General features: G+C 39.7%; 1 protein-coding gene across 1 annotated transcript in view; it reads left to right on the plus strand.

Annotated features, from left to right (window-relative positions):
- The window catches only part of DSCAM (DS cell adhesion molecule), a 759,198-nt gene that overhangs the window by 411,658 nt on the left and 332,245 nt on the right, over window positions 1-15,295 (plus strand). The window contains exon 5 of the mRNA XM_027112479.1: window positions 7,708-7,854. Coding sequence (XP_026968280.1) covers window positions 7,708-7,854 — 147 coding nt within the window. The remainder of the gene's footprint in view (window positions 1-7,707; window positions 7,855-15,295) is intronic.

Here is a 15,295-nt window from a genome sequence, read left to right on the forward strand (position 1 = left end):
CCTCTCCCCAACCAAGTTCTGTTGATCCTTTGTTTAAATACATTTCTGTGCAAGTCACTTCTGTTCCCCTACAGCTGTTCCTGCACTCAGCCCAGGCCTTCCTGCTTATGCTCCGGCCGTGACCAGGTCAGGGAGTGCAGTGGGTGGGAGTGTGACCTCCCAGCCCCATCATCAGGGTGTTGTGCTTGCTGGGATGCTTCTAATTCTGTGAGCACAGGCAGTCACTTCACCTTGGTCCTCACTTTTCTCATCTGTAAAAATGGGACTAATAACAGTATCTGCCTTCCTGGGTCATTGCAAGAACTAAATGGGTCAAAACATATAACATTTAGTGCAACGGTGGCTCCCTGAACACAGAAGACCTACTGGCTCTGATTAGGGTTAGGATTCATAGCCAGATGTCTCTGTGTCCACATTTCCCCTTTCTTTAAGGACAACCATTCCACAGGGTTAGGGCCCACCCTACTCCAGGATGACTCCTTCTTAACTAATGACATCTGCAGTGACCCTGTTTCCAAATAAGGTCACATTCTGACGTCCTGAGGGTTAGGACTCAACTGGGGAATTTTGGAGGGAACACAATTCAACCCATAACAACTGGTTAGATGTCTTACCTTAAGGGCCTACTCCTTTCTCTTTCGTATATGAGGCTTTCAATGTAATTTTGTTAAACCATAATTTTTTGTCAGGCCACTCAATTGCTCGAGAAATATCTGTAGTTCCTTCATGCCTGCATCTAGTTATGGCCTGGCACCCACCCATCACATCACAGAAGAGACGCAAGTCAGAACCACTGGAATGAGTTGAATTCCATTCCAATCTACATCTGAATTAAGATGTATAGCTAACTTTAAAGTTATCATAGATTATATATGTACATATATATGTATTATATATATATTTTTTCTTCTATTTCTAGTTTAACTTTCAAAATAAAGAAATATAAGCTATTCACGCAGAGGCTCATCTCATTTCTAGCACTATATACTTAGAACCTGGATTTTATACTTGTGTTTCTCTCAGAAACTGATATGAAAACTGCTCCGGAGAAAGCTCTATTTTGTTACACAGCATAGATGTCAATTGCAGGTGGCAGGCACAGCTGATAGAAGTTTCATTGTGTTGTGCTACCATTCGGCATCTTATTAGAAGAACCATCTGTTCTTTTAATTACTATTAACTCAGTTGGGATTGCAATAGCAAAAAGAACCCTAAGATATATTTCTGACTAAATGAAAAATCAAACATGCTTTTAAAATCTTCCTGAAAATAATATTGTCTCTATTGAAGATCTAACAGCCTGGCTGTACAGGAAAAAGCCAGAGAGCATTATGAAAGAATAATTAACATCCAAATCTGCAAATATGCTCATTTTCATGTAAGAATACATTACAGTCATTCCTAGGGGGGGAAATACTCTTTCTATGTATTATACATAAGGAAGTTTCATGTTGAAATCTAAAAAAGAGGAATTTTAGCTTTCTTTCTTTTTACCCAGACTTAAGAAGAGACATTTTGTATATAAATAATGATAGATGGCTTTCATCCACCCATCTCTTGAACAAATATTTTCAGGAAGCACAGCCAGGCACTGCTCTGTGTTATGGAGATGACAGAGTGGGTCTGGACAATTCAAGTTTCTGCTGTTCTGGTTGGAGAATAGAAATGTTAAAGCAATCTCCAACACACCTGAGATGACTCCACGTAGACATAATACAGTCAAGTGCTCTGAGCATGACCGTGGATGTGGTTCATGTTGACATTGCTGGAAAGTGGCTTTAGAAACTGAGGCCAGAATGAAGGGAAGGAGCCAGCCAGGTAGAGGTCTGGGCTCAGGGCCCTTCAGGTGGAGCAATTAGGAGAAGAGCAGTGTGGCCGAGGCAGAGGGGAAGAGGGAGAGAGTGCATGAATGATAGGGCCAGACCTAGACCTAAACCGCTGAGCTACCATGAATAGCTGGGTCTAGCGGGACTCCATCAAGACACGGGACAGTCTGCATGGAGGTTGGGTGGCAAATGGGCTGAAGGAGCAGGAGTGGAGACAGTTTGTTGAAAGACTGGGATCCTTAGACCTTGGTGGTGCGCGGAGAGGGAAGTGGATCGTTCAGGATGTATTTTAGAAATAGGAACAGAAAGTCATTCTGGTGGATGATATATGAGGGGTGAAGAATGATTAATTTGGAAAACTTCAGAATGTGTATCTTACGTTCAGATACTGGCAAACATGCCAGGGGATGTTATTATTCAAATAATATCATTATGATGATAGAGGAGGTCTCTGAGTTTCCATCTACTCCAGATCTATCTATCTACCTACCTACCTATCATCTATCATCTATCTATCTACTCTTTATCTATCTATCTATCTATCTATCTGTCTATCTACCTATCATCTATCTATCTACTCTTTATCTATCTACCTATCTACCTACCTATCATCTATCATCTTTGTATCTATCTACTCTTTATCTATCATCTATCTATCTACCTATCAACTATCTATCTATCTACTCTTTATCTATCTATCTATCATCTATCTACCTATCTATCTATCTACCTATCATCTATCTATCTATCTACGTATCATCTATCTATCTACTCTTTATCTATCTATCTATCTACCTATTGTCTATCTACCTATTATCTATCTATGTATCTAATTTCTATCTAATCCCTTTCTACTGCAGAAAGGATTTCTGAAGACAGTGTCCGCATAGCCTCCTCCCCCAAGAGCCCCACAGAAAGGGCATGTAAAGGCCCTCTCTGGGCCTCATTTATATCTTTCTACCCCTGTTAGTGCTCTGTTGTGTGACACTGGCCCAGAGAGGGTAGGGAAATATTTTGCCTGCAGTGACACAGCTCCAAGTGGCAGAATTCTGATGTCAAACTCACCATTGTCATTTCCACTTCGGTGCTTTTTCTAACACATGAGGTTGTTTCACATCAGGAAGCACATCCATGAAGAGTTAGAAGTGAGCCCCACTATGTAAGTGAACATGGGCTCAGGCAGGCCTGATGGCCTTGGGCAGTACTAGGTACACCTGTTGACTGGCTTTTCTTAGCAGGTCAGCTGAGTAACACACATGACATTTACTTCCAAAACTACCATTTTAATGCATGGCTATCTGTTAGAGGGCCTCTATGCATTAACCTCATCTCCAACAGTAGAGCAAAGAGGATGTGACTCATCCTCTCTTTTTCATAGATGAACAATCCAAAGGTTAAAGAGGTTGAATGTCTCATTGGGGGTCACACATAGTGGCATTGACGGGTTTGGAATTCATATCCATTGGATTCCCAAACTCAGATTTTTTTTTTTCTTCCACAATGAGGAATCTCTCCAGGTGGGTGAGCTTGTTACACCTGGTACCAGGGAAAGAGCTTTTAACTCCATACTTTATAAGAACAGGAAAAAAAATAGCAGAGTAGATTGAGCAAGCAGGTTAATAAAGGGAACATATACAGCTAATTATTTGTATCAGAGTAATACACAAGGATGAGTACAGGTTTGGTGATAAATATCAATTTTTCCTCCCTCGGTAGTGGTGTTTCCCTTCATCCGGATGAAGATAAGCCTCTTCCCAGATTATAATCCAGCCTTTTCCCTCCCATCCTGTTTTCCTACCTGATGCCATGTCTCTAACCCTGAGACTCAAAGCTGTTTAGATTGTAAGCTCCCTGAAGACGGAGGCTGTGTCTCATTCCTTTTCGGGTTCTCGGAGCCCAGGACAGTGAACTGATGCACCTCTCAGCTCTGGTTTCCTGTTCACCCAGAACACATGGTACCTCCTAGAATCAGCTCCCACACGCTCCCTTCAGGAGGACACGCATGCCTGCTGTCTGCAGTTGACTACTCATAGTTTGGCAAAATGGATTTCTAGAACTGTTGCTATTTCTCTGCCTCTGACGCTGGTCAGAAACCCAAAAGGCATTGTGCCTGAGCCTCAGGACCTGCCATGCTCTGTGTGTTCACCGCTTAGCACCATGACAGGAGGAATGTGGCTGTAGGACTTCTACCCTGAGTGTTCTACAACATTCCGAATCATGCAGATGCCCCATTTTCTTTGGTAGTTTTATGTTTCTAAATAGAAATATCCCACTAGTCCCTGTGTTGAGCTTAGCCAGGCTGGCTGAACTGGTACCAAGCTGTGGGTTTACTTCAGTGGCATTAACATACCAGCTCATGTCGACAAACATTGGAGAACCACGCCAGCAGTCACTTGATACCCATTTACTCTTAGTTTATGCAAACTTCTAACAGCTTTGGTATGTCTAGTTTCTACCTCTCAGCATACCGAAGGCATTACATTGGGTGTGTGTCCACAGGGATACTGACAGCAGAGAGAAGTAACAGCTAATAGCCTGGTAGTAACGGGGGGAACAGATAAACTATTAAAGGCAGAAGCAGGGGCTTGAATTCCTGGACCATTTAGTGCATGTTGAGAAGCCAAGGTAGCTTCCAAGACATCCCTCTAATAACTGAGCAGCATGGCTCAATAACAATGATGACCCTGAATCCAGAAATCACTCACTATTGTTAACTGATTGATTTGCAATGTGTTTAACATGACAAAATGTATCTATTGTATTTTAGTAATGTTTCCACCTAAAGTGCTGATAGTTTTCCAAGGGAAAGAAAGTTACCTATAGAATTTTGACTTTGCACAGTTGTATATTACCAGACACTTCTGAGTAGTAAAGGGTGTATGTGTATATGTCTGTGTGTGTGCGTGTGCATATGTGTGTGTGTGAGAGAGAAAGAGACAGTTTGGGTGTGTGTGCAGTTTATTGCTATTAATATTTTGTATTTTAATATTTGCCTATTTTAAGAGAAGCACATTCTTCAATTTCAGTTAAGGCTGTGAACCAATTTATTCCATATGATACAAAGCCCTCTGGTGAAGTAACACAGGAAGCGGGGTGCAGTGGCAAGCAAGGGGGTGGATGAGAAGCTTCCTTGTCCCTGTGAAGCCTGGTGTTCTAGCGGCTGTGCTGTCCCTCATTGTCCTGAGGGTTCCACGTGTCTCGGGAGTTCAGATTGAACCTTGGGTCTTCGCAGCCCTGTCCTAATCAAAGGCTTCTATTCTTCATCCTTATTTTAAATTTTAAAATACCGATCAGTTTGGGGATGTGTTTTAACGAGAAATAAAGGGTTAGACAGAGATGGTTCGAATTAGCCCAGGAATTCAGTCACCTCCTTCTCTCTTTCCTGTGAATATTTCAGAAAATGTTTCAGACAGGGTTCCTGTTTTTCTGAAACAACATGTCTTAAGAGAGTTTTATTTAGCATGCTAAGTGGGTAAAAAGAAGTCAGATATTCCAGGAGCAAAGTGAGTGATCAAATTAAATGTGCCTGGAGACCAGAGCCCTCTCAGAAATCAGTGGAGTAATGAGTGCAGGCTGCTGCTGCAACCCTGAGCATCTCTCAGAGCTCTGAGCAGCCGTGCACACGATGCTTTTCCTTACATTGAGCCACTGCCGATGGCCTGTCAATTCCAATGAAAAGACTCTGTGTTAGAGAGGTGACAGGAGTTAATGCAGTATCTTTTTCGTCCCTCTTTTCTGTCTATCACTCTGTACTTTAAAGGAACTGGTTATGAAAGCATTATGTAAGTATGCAAAATATACTGAAAGAAAAAAATGTTTCAATTATACACATTATATACTGGTAAGAAATGCTTGGCATGTGATGAAATATGACAAGTGGTATTTTTAGTTGCTTTTTTTAGGGGGAAGATAATGCAAAAATATCTAGAATATACACCATTTGCTTTTTCAGCTATTCTAATATTTAGCATATTTATAGCATGTTTTAAAATAAGTAACTAATGCAGTTGTTTAAAAAGTAACTTTATTACTTAAAGATATTTTATCCTCCTTTAGTAGTTAGTTGGTGTTCTTTTGGAAAGCTTATGCTAGATCAGTAGTTGTTTTATGATTTTTTTCGTGTTCATGTCCATGGAATTGCTTTCATATTGCATAAGAAGTAATAAGCCATTTTTATTTTTTTTAAGATTTTTTAAAATTATTTTTATTTATTTAAAAATAAAATGTTTTGGGTCTTGTTGCTGTGTGCAGGCTTTCTCTAGTTGTGGCAAGCAGGGGCTACTCTTCCTTGCGATGCACGGGCTTCTCACTGTGGTGGCTTCTCCTGTCATGGAGCACGGACTCCAGGCACGTGGGCTTCAGTAGTTGCAGCATGCAGGCTCACTAGTTGTAGCTCATGGGCTTAGTTGCTCTGCGGCATGTGGGATCTTCCTGGGCCAGGGCTCGAACCCCTGTCCCCTGCATTGGCAGGTGGATTCTTAACCACTGTGCCACCAAGGAAGCCCATATTTAAAAAAAAAAAATTTAACGTCTTTATTGGAGTATAGTTGCTTTACAATGTTGTGTTAGTTTCTGCTGTATAACAAAGTGAATCAGCTGTATGTATACATATATCCCCATGGCCCCTCCCTCTTGTGTCTCCCTCCCACCCTCCATATCCCACCCCTATGAATAAAATATAAGAAATAACCAAGAAATAACCAAGTGTTGGCTCAACTTGAATATTTGAGACCTAAAATTAATGAAGTCAAGACTCCTGGCAAATTCTGATTAAAATAAACCCAAGGCAGTTTCAAATGAACCTAAGGAAAACAGTTTAAAAGAAGGTGAATTTTTGGCATTTTAGTCCTTCCCCAAGGAGACGAAACCACATTATCTTTTAAGTAGAATTGCATCAGACACAGAAATATTCCATAGGAAAGACTCTAACAGTGGTAGAAAGCATCTTGAGTCACTACCATGTAGGTGCAACAACTCACCTTGAGATTTACTCCTTAGCTTTTATTTGGTGTATCATCAAATTATAATTGAACAATGAAGAATTGTCTTTAGATATTTACATTTTCAAAGGAAAAATCATCTTTATTCTTCTTCAAGCAGCACTGATGCTTGATCTCTTAATGTTAGCCATTTCTGTACAAATAGAGTTGTAGAGATGAAAATCACAGGTCATGGAGAACACATTTTGTCCTGTGCTGATACGAAGGAGGCACAGCTGGGTATGGCTTTTTTCTCCCTGAGGTGAAGATGTTATTGTCAATAATGAGTAGTAATTAGGAAATAGCAGTGTTCTCTGAAACACTGAATATAGGAGGAACTGACCTTTGTCTTAGAATATAGAGGTAAGTGTTGGTTATTATTGAGGAAATAAGACAGTCTTTCCTGGGAAGATTGTGGAATGTATTATTGCTCTATAGTCTAGCACTTTTGTGTGTTTATTGAAATATTTCAAACTGAGGCAAAAGTTTATATTTACATGAGGTAGAAATTTACAAAAGAAAGTTAATACTCCTTTAATTTGTCACATTCTAGAGAAAAGTGATGATCAAAGAAAATATGCTAAATTAGCTACATACTAGTTATATGCCTACTTTGTTGCTGTTAAATAAATACATGACCTAAAAAATTAATTCATGAGAGTAGGCTTTACAAGTATATATTTATTGGGTAGCATACTTACTAAAACCTCTTAATTTAGGATAGTTGAAGAATTAATATATATCTCAGGCCCTTAAAGTAACACACACATACAAACACACACCTTTTATTTTCCTTCACATGAGTTTCCTTCAAGTGAAGAAAAACTATTCAATGACTTTGTTTATATGACTTCGTTGCTTCTGTTCTGTTTTAATGGGGTAATCATTTTCTTTGATTTCAGGATCTAGATTTCTCATCACATCCACGGGAGCCTTGTATATTAAAGATGTACAGAATGAAGATGGATTGTATAACTACCGCTGTATCACACGGCACAGATACACCGGGGAGACAAGGCAGAGTAACAGCGCTAGACTTTTTGTATCAGGTAAAAATTCATCAACACTGTATTTTGTATCTGTCTCTGTCTTTCTTTGTTAGTGCTCTGGGATGACTCAACCAAAATTGTGGAATTCATGAACGAAATGAAGCCTTCATTTTTTTTCCCCAAAATATTTTAGCAATTTAAGGGGGTTTTTTTTAATACAAATTTGTTTATTTATTTATTAGTTTTGGGTCTGTTGGGTCTTCGTTTCTGTGCAAGGACTTTCTCTAGTTGCGGCGAGCGGGGGCCACTCTTCATCACGGTGTGCGGGCCTCTCACTATCACGGCCTCTCTTGTTGCGGAGCACAGGCTCCAGACGCGCAGGCTCAGTAGTGTGGCTCTCGGCCCCAGTTGCTCCACTGCATGTGGGATCCTCCCAGACCAGGGCTCGAACCCGTGTCCCCTGCATTGGCAGGCAGATTCTCAACCACTGCACCACGAGGGAAGCCCAGCAATTTAAGGTTTTTTAAACCAATACCAATACAGTACAATGCAAATATGGATATTTCAAGTGAAATGATTTCACCTTTTATAAAGCTCCAAATTCCTTTGACCCAATATGATTTCTGTTTTGCTGACAATGCCTCCTTGCCCTGTTATTTGTATGTTATGTCATTGGCAGTACCAACCAGCACCATGATGCCTCCTACCCTGCATAGATCTGGGGGAGCAGGGCGGGGTTCTATAGAACAGGGATCCCCAACCCCTGTTAGGAACCGGGCCGCACAGCAGGAGGTGAGCGGCGGGTGAGCGAGCGAAGCTTCATCTGTATTTACAGCCGCTCCCCATTGCTCATGTTATCGCCTGAGCTCCACCTCCTGTCTGCATTATGGTGAGTTGTATAATTATTTCATTATATATTATAATGGAATAATCATAGAAATAAAGTGCACCGTAAATGTAATGCACTTGAATCATCCCTAAACCATTCCCCCTACCCCTGCTGATCCGTGGAAAAATTGTCTTCCATGAAACCAGTCCCTGGTGCCAACTTGTTCCCTGTATCATGTCTAACAATAGTGGGGAAATTATACACGTCTAAAGTTAAAGAAATAATCACATTCTCTTAACTCCTTCCAGGATTATTCTTGAGTGAAGAAAACCCCAGAGCAAGTTTATTCCACTGTGATAAATATGTCCGTTTTGTGCCTTTTTTAATGGGATTTATGCTTTGAGAAAATATTGACCTTTTGAAGAATCTTTATAGTTGCCTTGCTCTTGGCCCGTCTGTCAAACAAATCAGCAATCCATTCACACGAGGACGCATTAGCACTTCATGCAGCAGTTTAAAGCGTGAAATGACCATCTTGGTATTAAAAATCAAGTACAAAATATCTGACCTTCGCCCTTATAGCTTTAGAGTGTAAAATCGATCCATGCAGTGAATATCTATTTTATTTGTCATGATGTTTTGTGTGGGAGACGTGACGGGAAGTTTTTAAACGTTGGGGTAATTAAAACAATGTCACCTGAACACCCACTTACTGCCCTTGATAATGTTCTATCTGGATTCCTCTTCCCCATTCACATCCTTAAAATAGCCAAAGCCCACCTGTCTTTTCAGGTGTAGAACAAACGTAAGTCATAATTCATTGATTTTTCCTCTGAACTTGAAAATACTTTTTTTTTTTACCTCTTCTTTTTCATGTCAATTGATACTTTATCCCTTGTATTATAGTTATGTCTTGTTGCCTCTTTTAAGGGCAAGAATAATCATTACAGTAAAAATATGCTCACTTTTTTCAAAAATGTACAGAAAATGAATTAGAAAATGAATGGCATCTGTCATCTATTCCATGGTAGCTTTAATGACAACACAATCGTCTACATGTTCAGAATATCTTAGGAAAGGTCTTGTTTGCATTGAAGAGGAACTTCTTTATGACAATATTGAGTTAAGAAAGGAGCAGTCTCTGGGGGTGGCATGGATCTGGGTATGAGATTGAGCTTAGCAAAAGAAGCAAATAAACATTTCTCCATCGAAAGAACGTGAATTAAGTGATGATAATCTGGGAGCCCATTTTTCTCTAAAGAGAAACCTAAAAAGAGAGAAAGCCTGAAAAGGTAACCTTGTTTATCTCTACTCTAAATCAGTAAGTACTGATTTTCAGATTTAACTCTCAGAGTGGGAAAGGCAAATTTGCTTTTCTTAATCCCAAGGTTATTTATTTTTAATTTTTTTTAGCATGTTTTGCTGATGTTTCAAAAATAGGCAGCAGGACTCATTGGCATTGGGTCACCATGGAAGTGATGAGCGTCCACGAGATCGCCTCATGAGCATTTGTGCGGATAAGTGAGGAACATCAGAGCAGAATCTAGTGAAGGAATACCATACACTCAGATGCCAGCAGAAGAGAGGGAATAAGACCAAACGTTTGGGGTTAAAGGTGGTATTTGCAAGAAGGGAGAAGTCAACAGAGTCACACATAATCAAAAGGCTCATAAGAGAGTCTGCTGCATGTGGTGAATTACGCTTATGACTTTTGGGTCACAGACATTTTAATAAAGTAGTTGAGGGAGGAGATTGTCAGTGCTAGAAGATGAGAACATAGACACTGAGTGCGGATTATTGTTCTAGAGTTCTAAGCTTTGAAGGCAAAGAGAAATTAATTTTATTTTAAATTAGATTTAAATTCATTTAAAAATATACACATGGGGTTTGGATCATGGCGGGGGCATGTCAGTAACAAGGTTTTTAACGACTCCAAACTTCTCCTGAAGCCAAAACAGATGCAATAGGATGACAGAAGAAAAAGCACGTGGATGACATCAACAAAATTAGGTGATGGGGATTCCCCAGAAACTCTTAATTGTGGGGGGCTATGGACAAACTACTGACAACAATAGGACCAGCGTAAGAAGAGCAGCAGTGTAACAAGAGGTGATGGATAGTGAAAAGGGAAGAGTTACTGGGATTACTATATAGTCACAGAACTGCAAAGTTGCCAGCAAATGCTCATCTCCAAAAAGCAGAGGACGAGAACTTCCCTGGTGGTGCAGTGGTTAAGAATCCGCCTGCCAATGCAGGGGACACAGGTTCGAGCCCTGGTCTAGGACGATCCCACATGCCGCGGAGCAACTAAGTCCATGCGTCACAACTACTGAGCCTGTGCTCTAGAGCCCATGAGCCACAACTACTGAGCCCACGTGCCACAACTACTGAAGCCCACACGCCTAGAGCCCATGCTCCTCAATAAGAGAAGCCACGGCAATGAGAAGCCCATGTACCACAATGAAGAGAAGCCCCCTCTCGCTGCAGCTAGAGAAAGCCTGTGCACAGCAACGAAGACCCAACACAGCCAAAAATAAATTAAAAAAAAATAAAAAATAGAAGAGGACCATCTCTTGAATGGAAACCTAAAATGTGTCCAAGAATATTCACAACAATTTGATAGACCTACACAACCTCTGAGTTGAAGCTGAATGCAAAAGGGCCATGATATCACATAGCTTGGTAGTAGCCTAACTCCTTGCAGATCTCAGAAATATTTAGCAAATACTACTTTCAGAAGAACAGAATCTCACCCTGAGGGAAACTGCTGGATTTAGGAATCAAACTGAGCCAGAGTGGAACACTAAACAGAGAGAGAAGGCTCAGTAGTATGGGAGGCCCTAGAAGAATTTCATCCTATAAGATACTATAACAGAGGGAAAATTAACTATGTTTATATTATTTTTATTTGGAACCAAGATTTTCAGTGTAACAGAAAAGATAAAAATAGAAAACCAAAGAATTAATAAAATTCATGAAATATCCAATAGAAAGTATCAGTACACACTTGATTTTTTTTAAATATGTGATTCCAAGTTCTTTCCCTTTTCAGTGGGCAGTGGGCAACGAAGAGCAACAAGCACCTCTACCACCTAGATCATAGTCTCCTTTGAATATTATTCCCCAATAACAGGACCATGTTTCTTTGAAAGAACAATGGATTATTGGTCTGGGACAGGAAACATATAAGATGAGCCTGGAACATAAATGGGGTCTTGTCACAATTGTATGTATGCATATATATATGTATGTGTATACACACACACACACACACGTGTGTATATGTGTGTATATATAACACACATATGTACATATGTGTGCTTGCATAATCATTTACATATATACTTACATGTGCACACATACATAGACATTTAATAATAACAAAAGCAATAATAAGAAACTTATTAATCTACTTAGAGGTAACTAAGGCAGACACCAACTCTTGATTTTGATAATTAGTCATTAAAGATAACAACAAAATTTCTTCCTGTTTTTCTTGTAACTACTCTATTTCAAGATAACCAAATAACCCTAGTTCAGGGAGAAAAGTTCTTATTTACAGAATAATTACATCTATTGAATGTGAAAGAAAACAGAAATTTTAAAATTGTCATTTTCAACCCTTAATAAAATAACTTAATTCAGACAAACATTATCATCTGAATTTTCCGATCAATTTAGTCTCACTGAGTGTGGGAAAGCAACACGTTATATAGATGCAAAGGGAAAGAAAAAAGGTTGAACTTGATCTAGACTATCCATTACCACTAAATTCCAGTTATAAGGAAAACGGCAATAGAGGAACAGGTTAAATGACACCATGAAGAAAGAAATTCAAAATTCTTGTAAGATAACACACCTGGTTTCTTCAATGAGTCAAAGACATGAAAGGAAATAGAAGGAGAGTCTTATCTGAATTAAAAGAGAATCAAGAGCCATAACAACTAAGATCACTGGTAAGGGGGTGTGGCCAAGATGGCAGAGTAGGAAGACCCTGAGCTACCTCTTGCTATGGGCACACCAAAATTAGAACTATCTGCAGAGAAACTGTTGATGAGAATGACCTGAAGACTAGTTTTCCACAATTAAAGAGATAAAGAAGGAACCACAGTGAGCAGGTAAGAAGGGCAGAGACGTGATATAGTCAAGATCACACCTCTGGATAGGCAACCCACAAGGAAGGAGAATCACAGTTGCAGAGGTTCTCCCCAAGGAGTGAAGAGTCTGAGCCCCACATCAGGCTTCCTAGCCTGGAGGTCCTGCATCAGGAAGATGAATCCCCAGACTGTCTGTCTTTGAAAGCCAGTGGGGCTTGTATACAGCAGAACAAGAGGGCTGAGGGAAATAGAACTCTCAAAGGGCTCATACAAAATCTCACACACTCTGATACCCAGCACAGAGGCAGTAATTTGAAAAGAGCCTGGGTCAGACTCACTTGCTGATATTGGAGAGCCTCCTGCAGAGGCACTAAGCAACTGGGACTCCCCCTGGGGAGATGCTGGTGGCAGGAATTTTGGAGAGCTCATTGTACCATGAGGACACTAGTGCTGGCAAGTGCCTGTTTAGAGTCCTCTCTCTCACCTAGTAGCATTGTAGGCTTACCCACCCATGGACCAGTTGGCAGCACACCTTGGACTCCCCGACCCAGGCTAGCAGCCTGCTGCATGGAGACCCAGCCCCACCCATTAGTGGGGCAGCAACCTCTGCATGAGGCAGGGCCTGCCAGCCAACCAGGCTGGGGTCCAGCCCTGCCTACCAGCACTTCCACAGTAGTGGGCTCAACTACAACAGAAGGGTGCATGCAGCCCACATAAGGGCACCCTTAGAGTATATACCTCTGGTGACCAGAGAAGAGTGTGCTGCTGGGACCCATAGGATGTTTCCTGTATAAGCCCACTTCTCCAAGATCAGGAAATGTAACTGACCTACATAATACATAGAAATAAAAACAGAGAATTAGACAACATGAAGCAACTGAGGAATATATTGCACACAAAAGAACAAGATAAAATGCCAGAAGAAGAACTAAGTGCAGTGGAGATAACAATCTACCCAATAAAGAGTTCAAGGTAATGATCATAAAGATGCTCAATAAACTCAAGAAAAGAATGGATGAACACAGTGAGAAGTCTAACAAAGAGTTAGAACCAAGCAGAGCTGAAGAATACAATAACTGAAATAACAATACACTAGAAGGAATCAGTAGTAGATTAGATGATAAAGAGGAACAGATCAGCAAACTGGAAGACAGTAATGGAAATCGCTCAAGCTGAACTGAAAAAAGAAAAAAGAATTTAAAAAATGAGGACAGTCTGAGGCCTCCGAGACAACATCAAGCATACTAACATTCACATTACATGGGCTTCATAAAGAGGAGAGAGAGAGAATGGGGAAGGCAACTTATTTGAAGAAATAATAGCTGACAACTTTCCTATCCAGGGAAAGTAAACAAATATCTAGGTCCAGGAAGCACAGAGAATCTCAAACAAGGTGAACCAAAGAGATCCATACCAAGACACATTGCAGTTAAAATGGCAAAAATTAAAGATAAAGAGAGAAACTTAAACATAGCAACAGAAAAGAAATTAATTAAGTACAAAGGAACTCCCAGATGACTGTCAGCTCACTTTTCAGAAGAAACTTTGCAGGCCAGAGAGGAGTGGCATTATATATTTAAAGTGATGAAAGGAAAAAAATCAAGAACACTCCACAAAAGGAGAGGTAGAGAGTTTTAGACAAGCAAAAGGTGAAAGATTTCAGCACCCACCAGTAAACCCATTTTACAAGGAATGATAAGGGGACTTCTCTAAGCAAGAAAGAATGTACTGCACCTAGAAACATGAAAATTATGAAAGAAAAATCTCATTGGTAAAGGCAAACATACAGTAAAGATAGTAGATCAGCTACTTATAAAGCAAGTAAAAAGGTTAAAAGATAGAAGCAATAAAATGATTTATATCTACAATAAGTAGTTAAGGGATACACAAAACAAAAAGACATAAAATACAAAGTCATATATGTTAAGCATTGCTAAAAATGCAGGGTTGTTAGAATATGTTCAAACTTAAGAGATCATCAACTTAAAATAATCATATATATATGTGTGTGTGTGTATATATATATACACACACACACATATATATATATGTAGATAGATAGATAGATATCTATTTGGTGACCACAAACCAAAAATCTATAATAGATACACAAAAAAGAGAAAGGAATCCAAACATAACACTAAAGATAGTTACCAAGTCACAAGGGAAGAGAGCATAAAAAGAAGAAAGGAACAAAAAAGAACTACAAAACAACCAGAAAACAATTAACAAATGGGAATAAGTACATAACTAATCAAAAGACATAGAGTAGCTGAATGAAAAAAAAACAAAAACCAAAAAAAACAAGACCCATATATATGCTGCCAGCAAGAGACGCACTTCAGATCTAAAGACACACACAGACTGAAAGGGACAAAGAAGGACATTACAAAATGATAAAGAGATCAATCCAAAAAGAAGATATAACAATTGAATCTATGCATCCAGTATAAAATCCCCTAAATATATAAAGCAAATATTAACAAATTTAAAGGGAGAAATTGAGAGTAACACAATAATAGTAGGGGACTTAAATACCCCTCTTACATCAATGGACAGATCATCCAAACAGAAA

The sequence above is a fragment of the Aethalodelphis obliquidens genome, unplaced genomic scaffold, assembly GCF_003676395.1.
Source record: "Aethalodelphis obliquidens isolate GAN/ISIS:26980383/991018 unplaced genomic scaffold, ASM367639v1 scaffold1, whole genome shotgun sequence".
Taxonomy (NCBI): domain Eukaryota; kingdom Metazoa; phylum Chordata; class Mammalia; order Artiodactyla; family Delphinidae; genus Aethalodelphis; species Aethalodelphis obliquidens.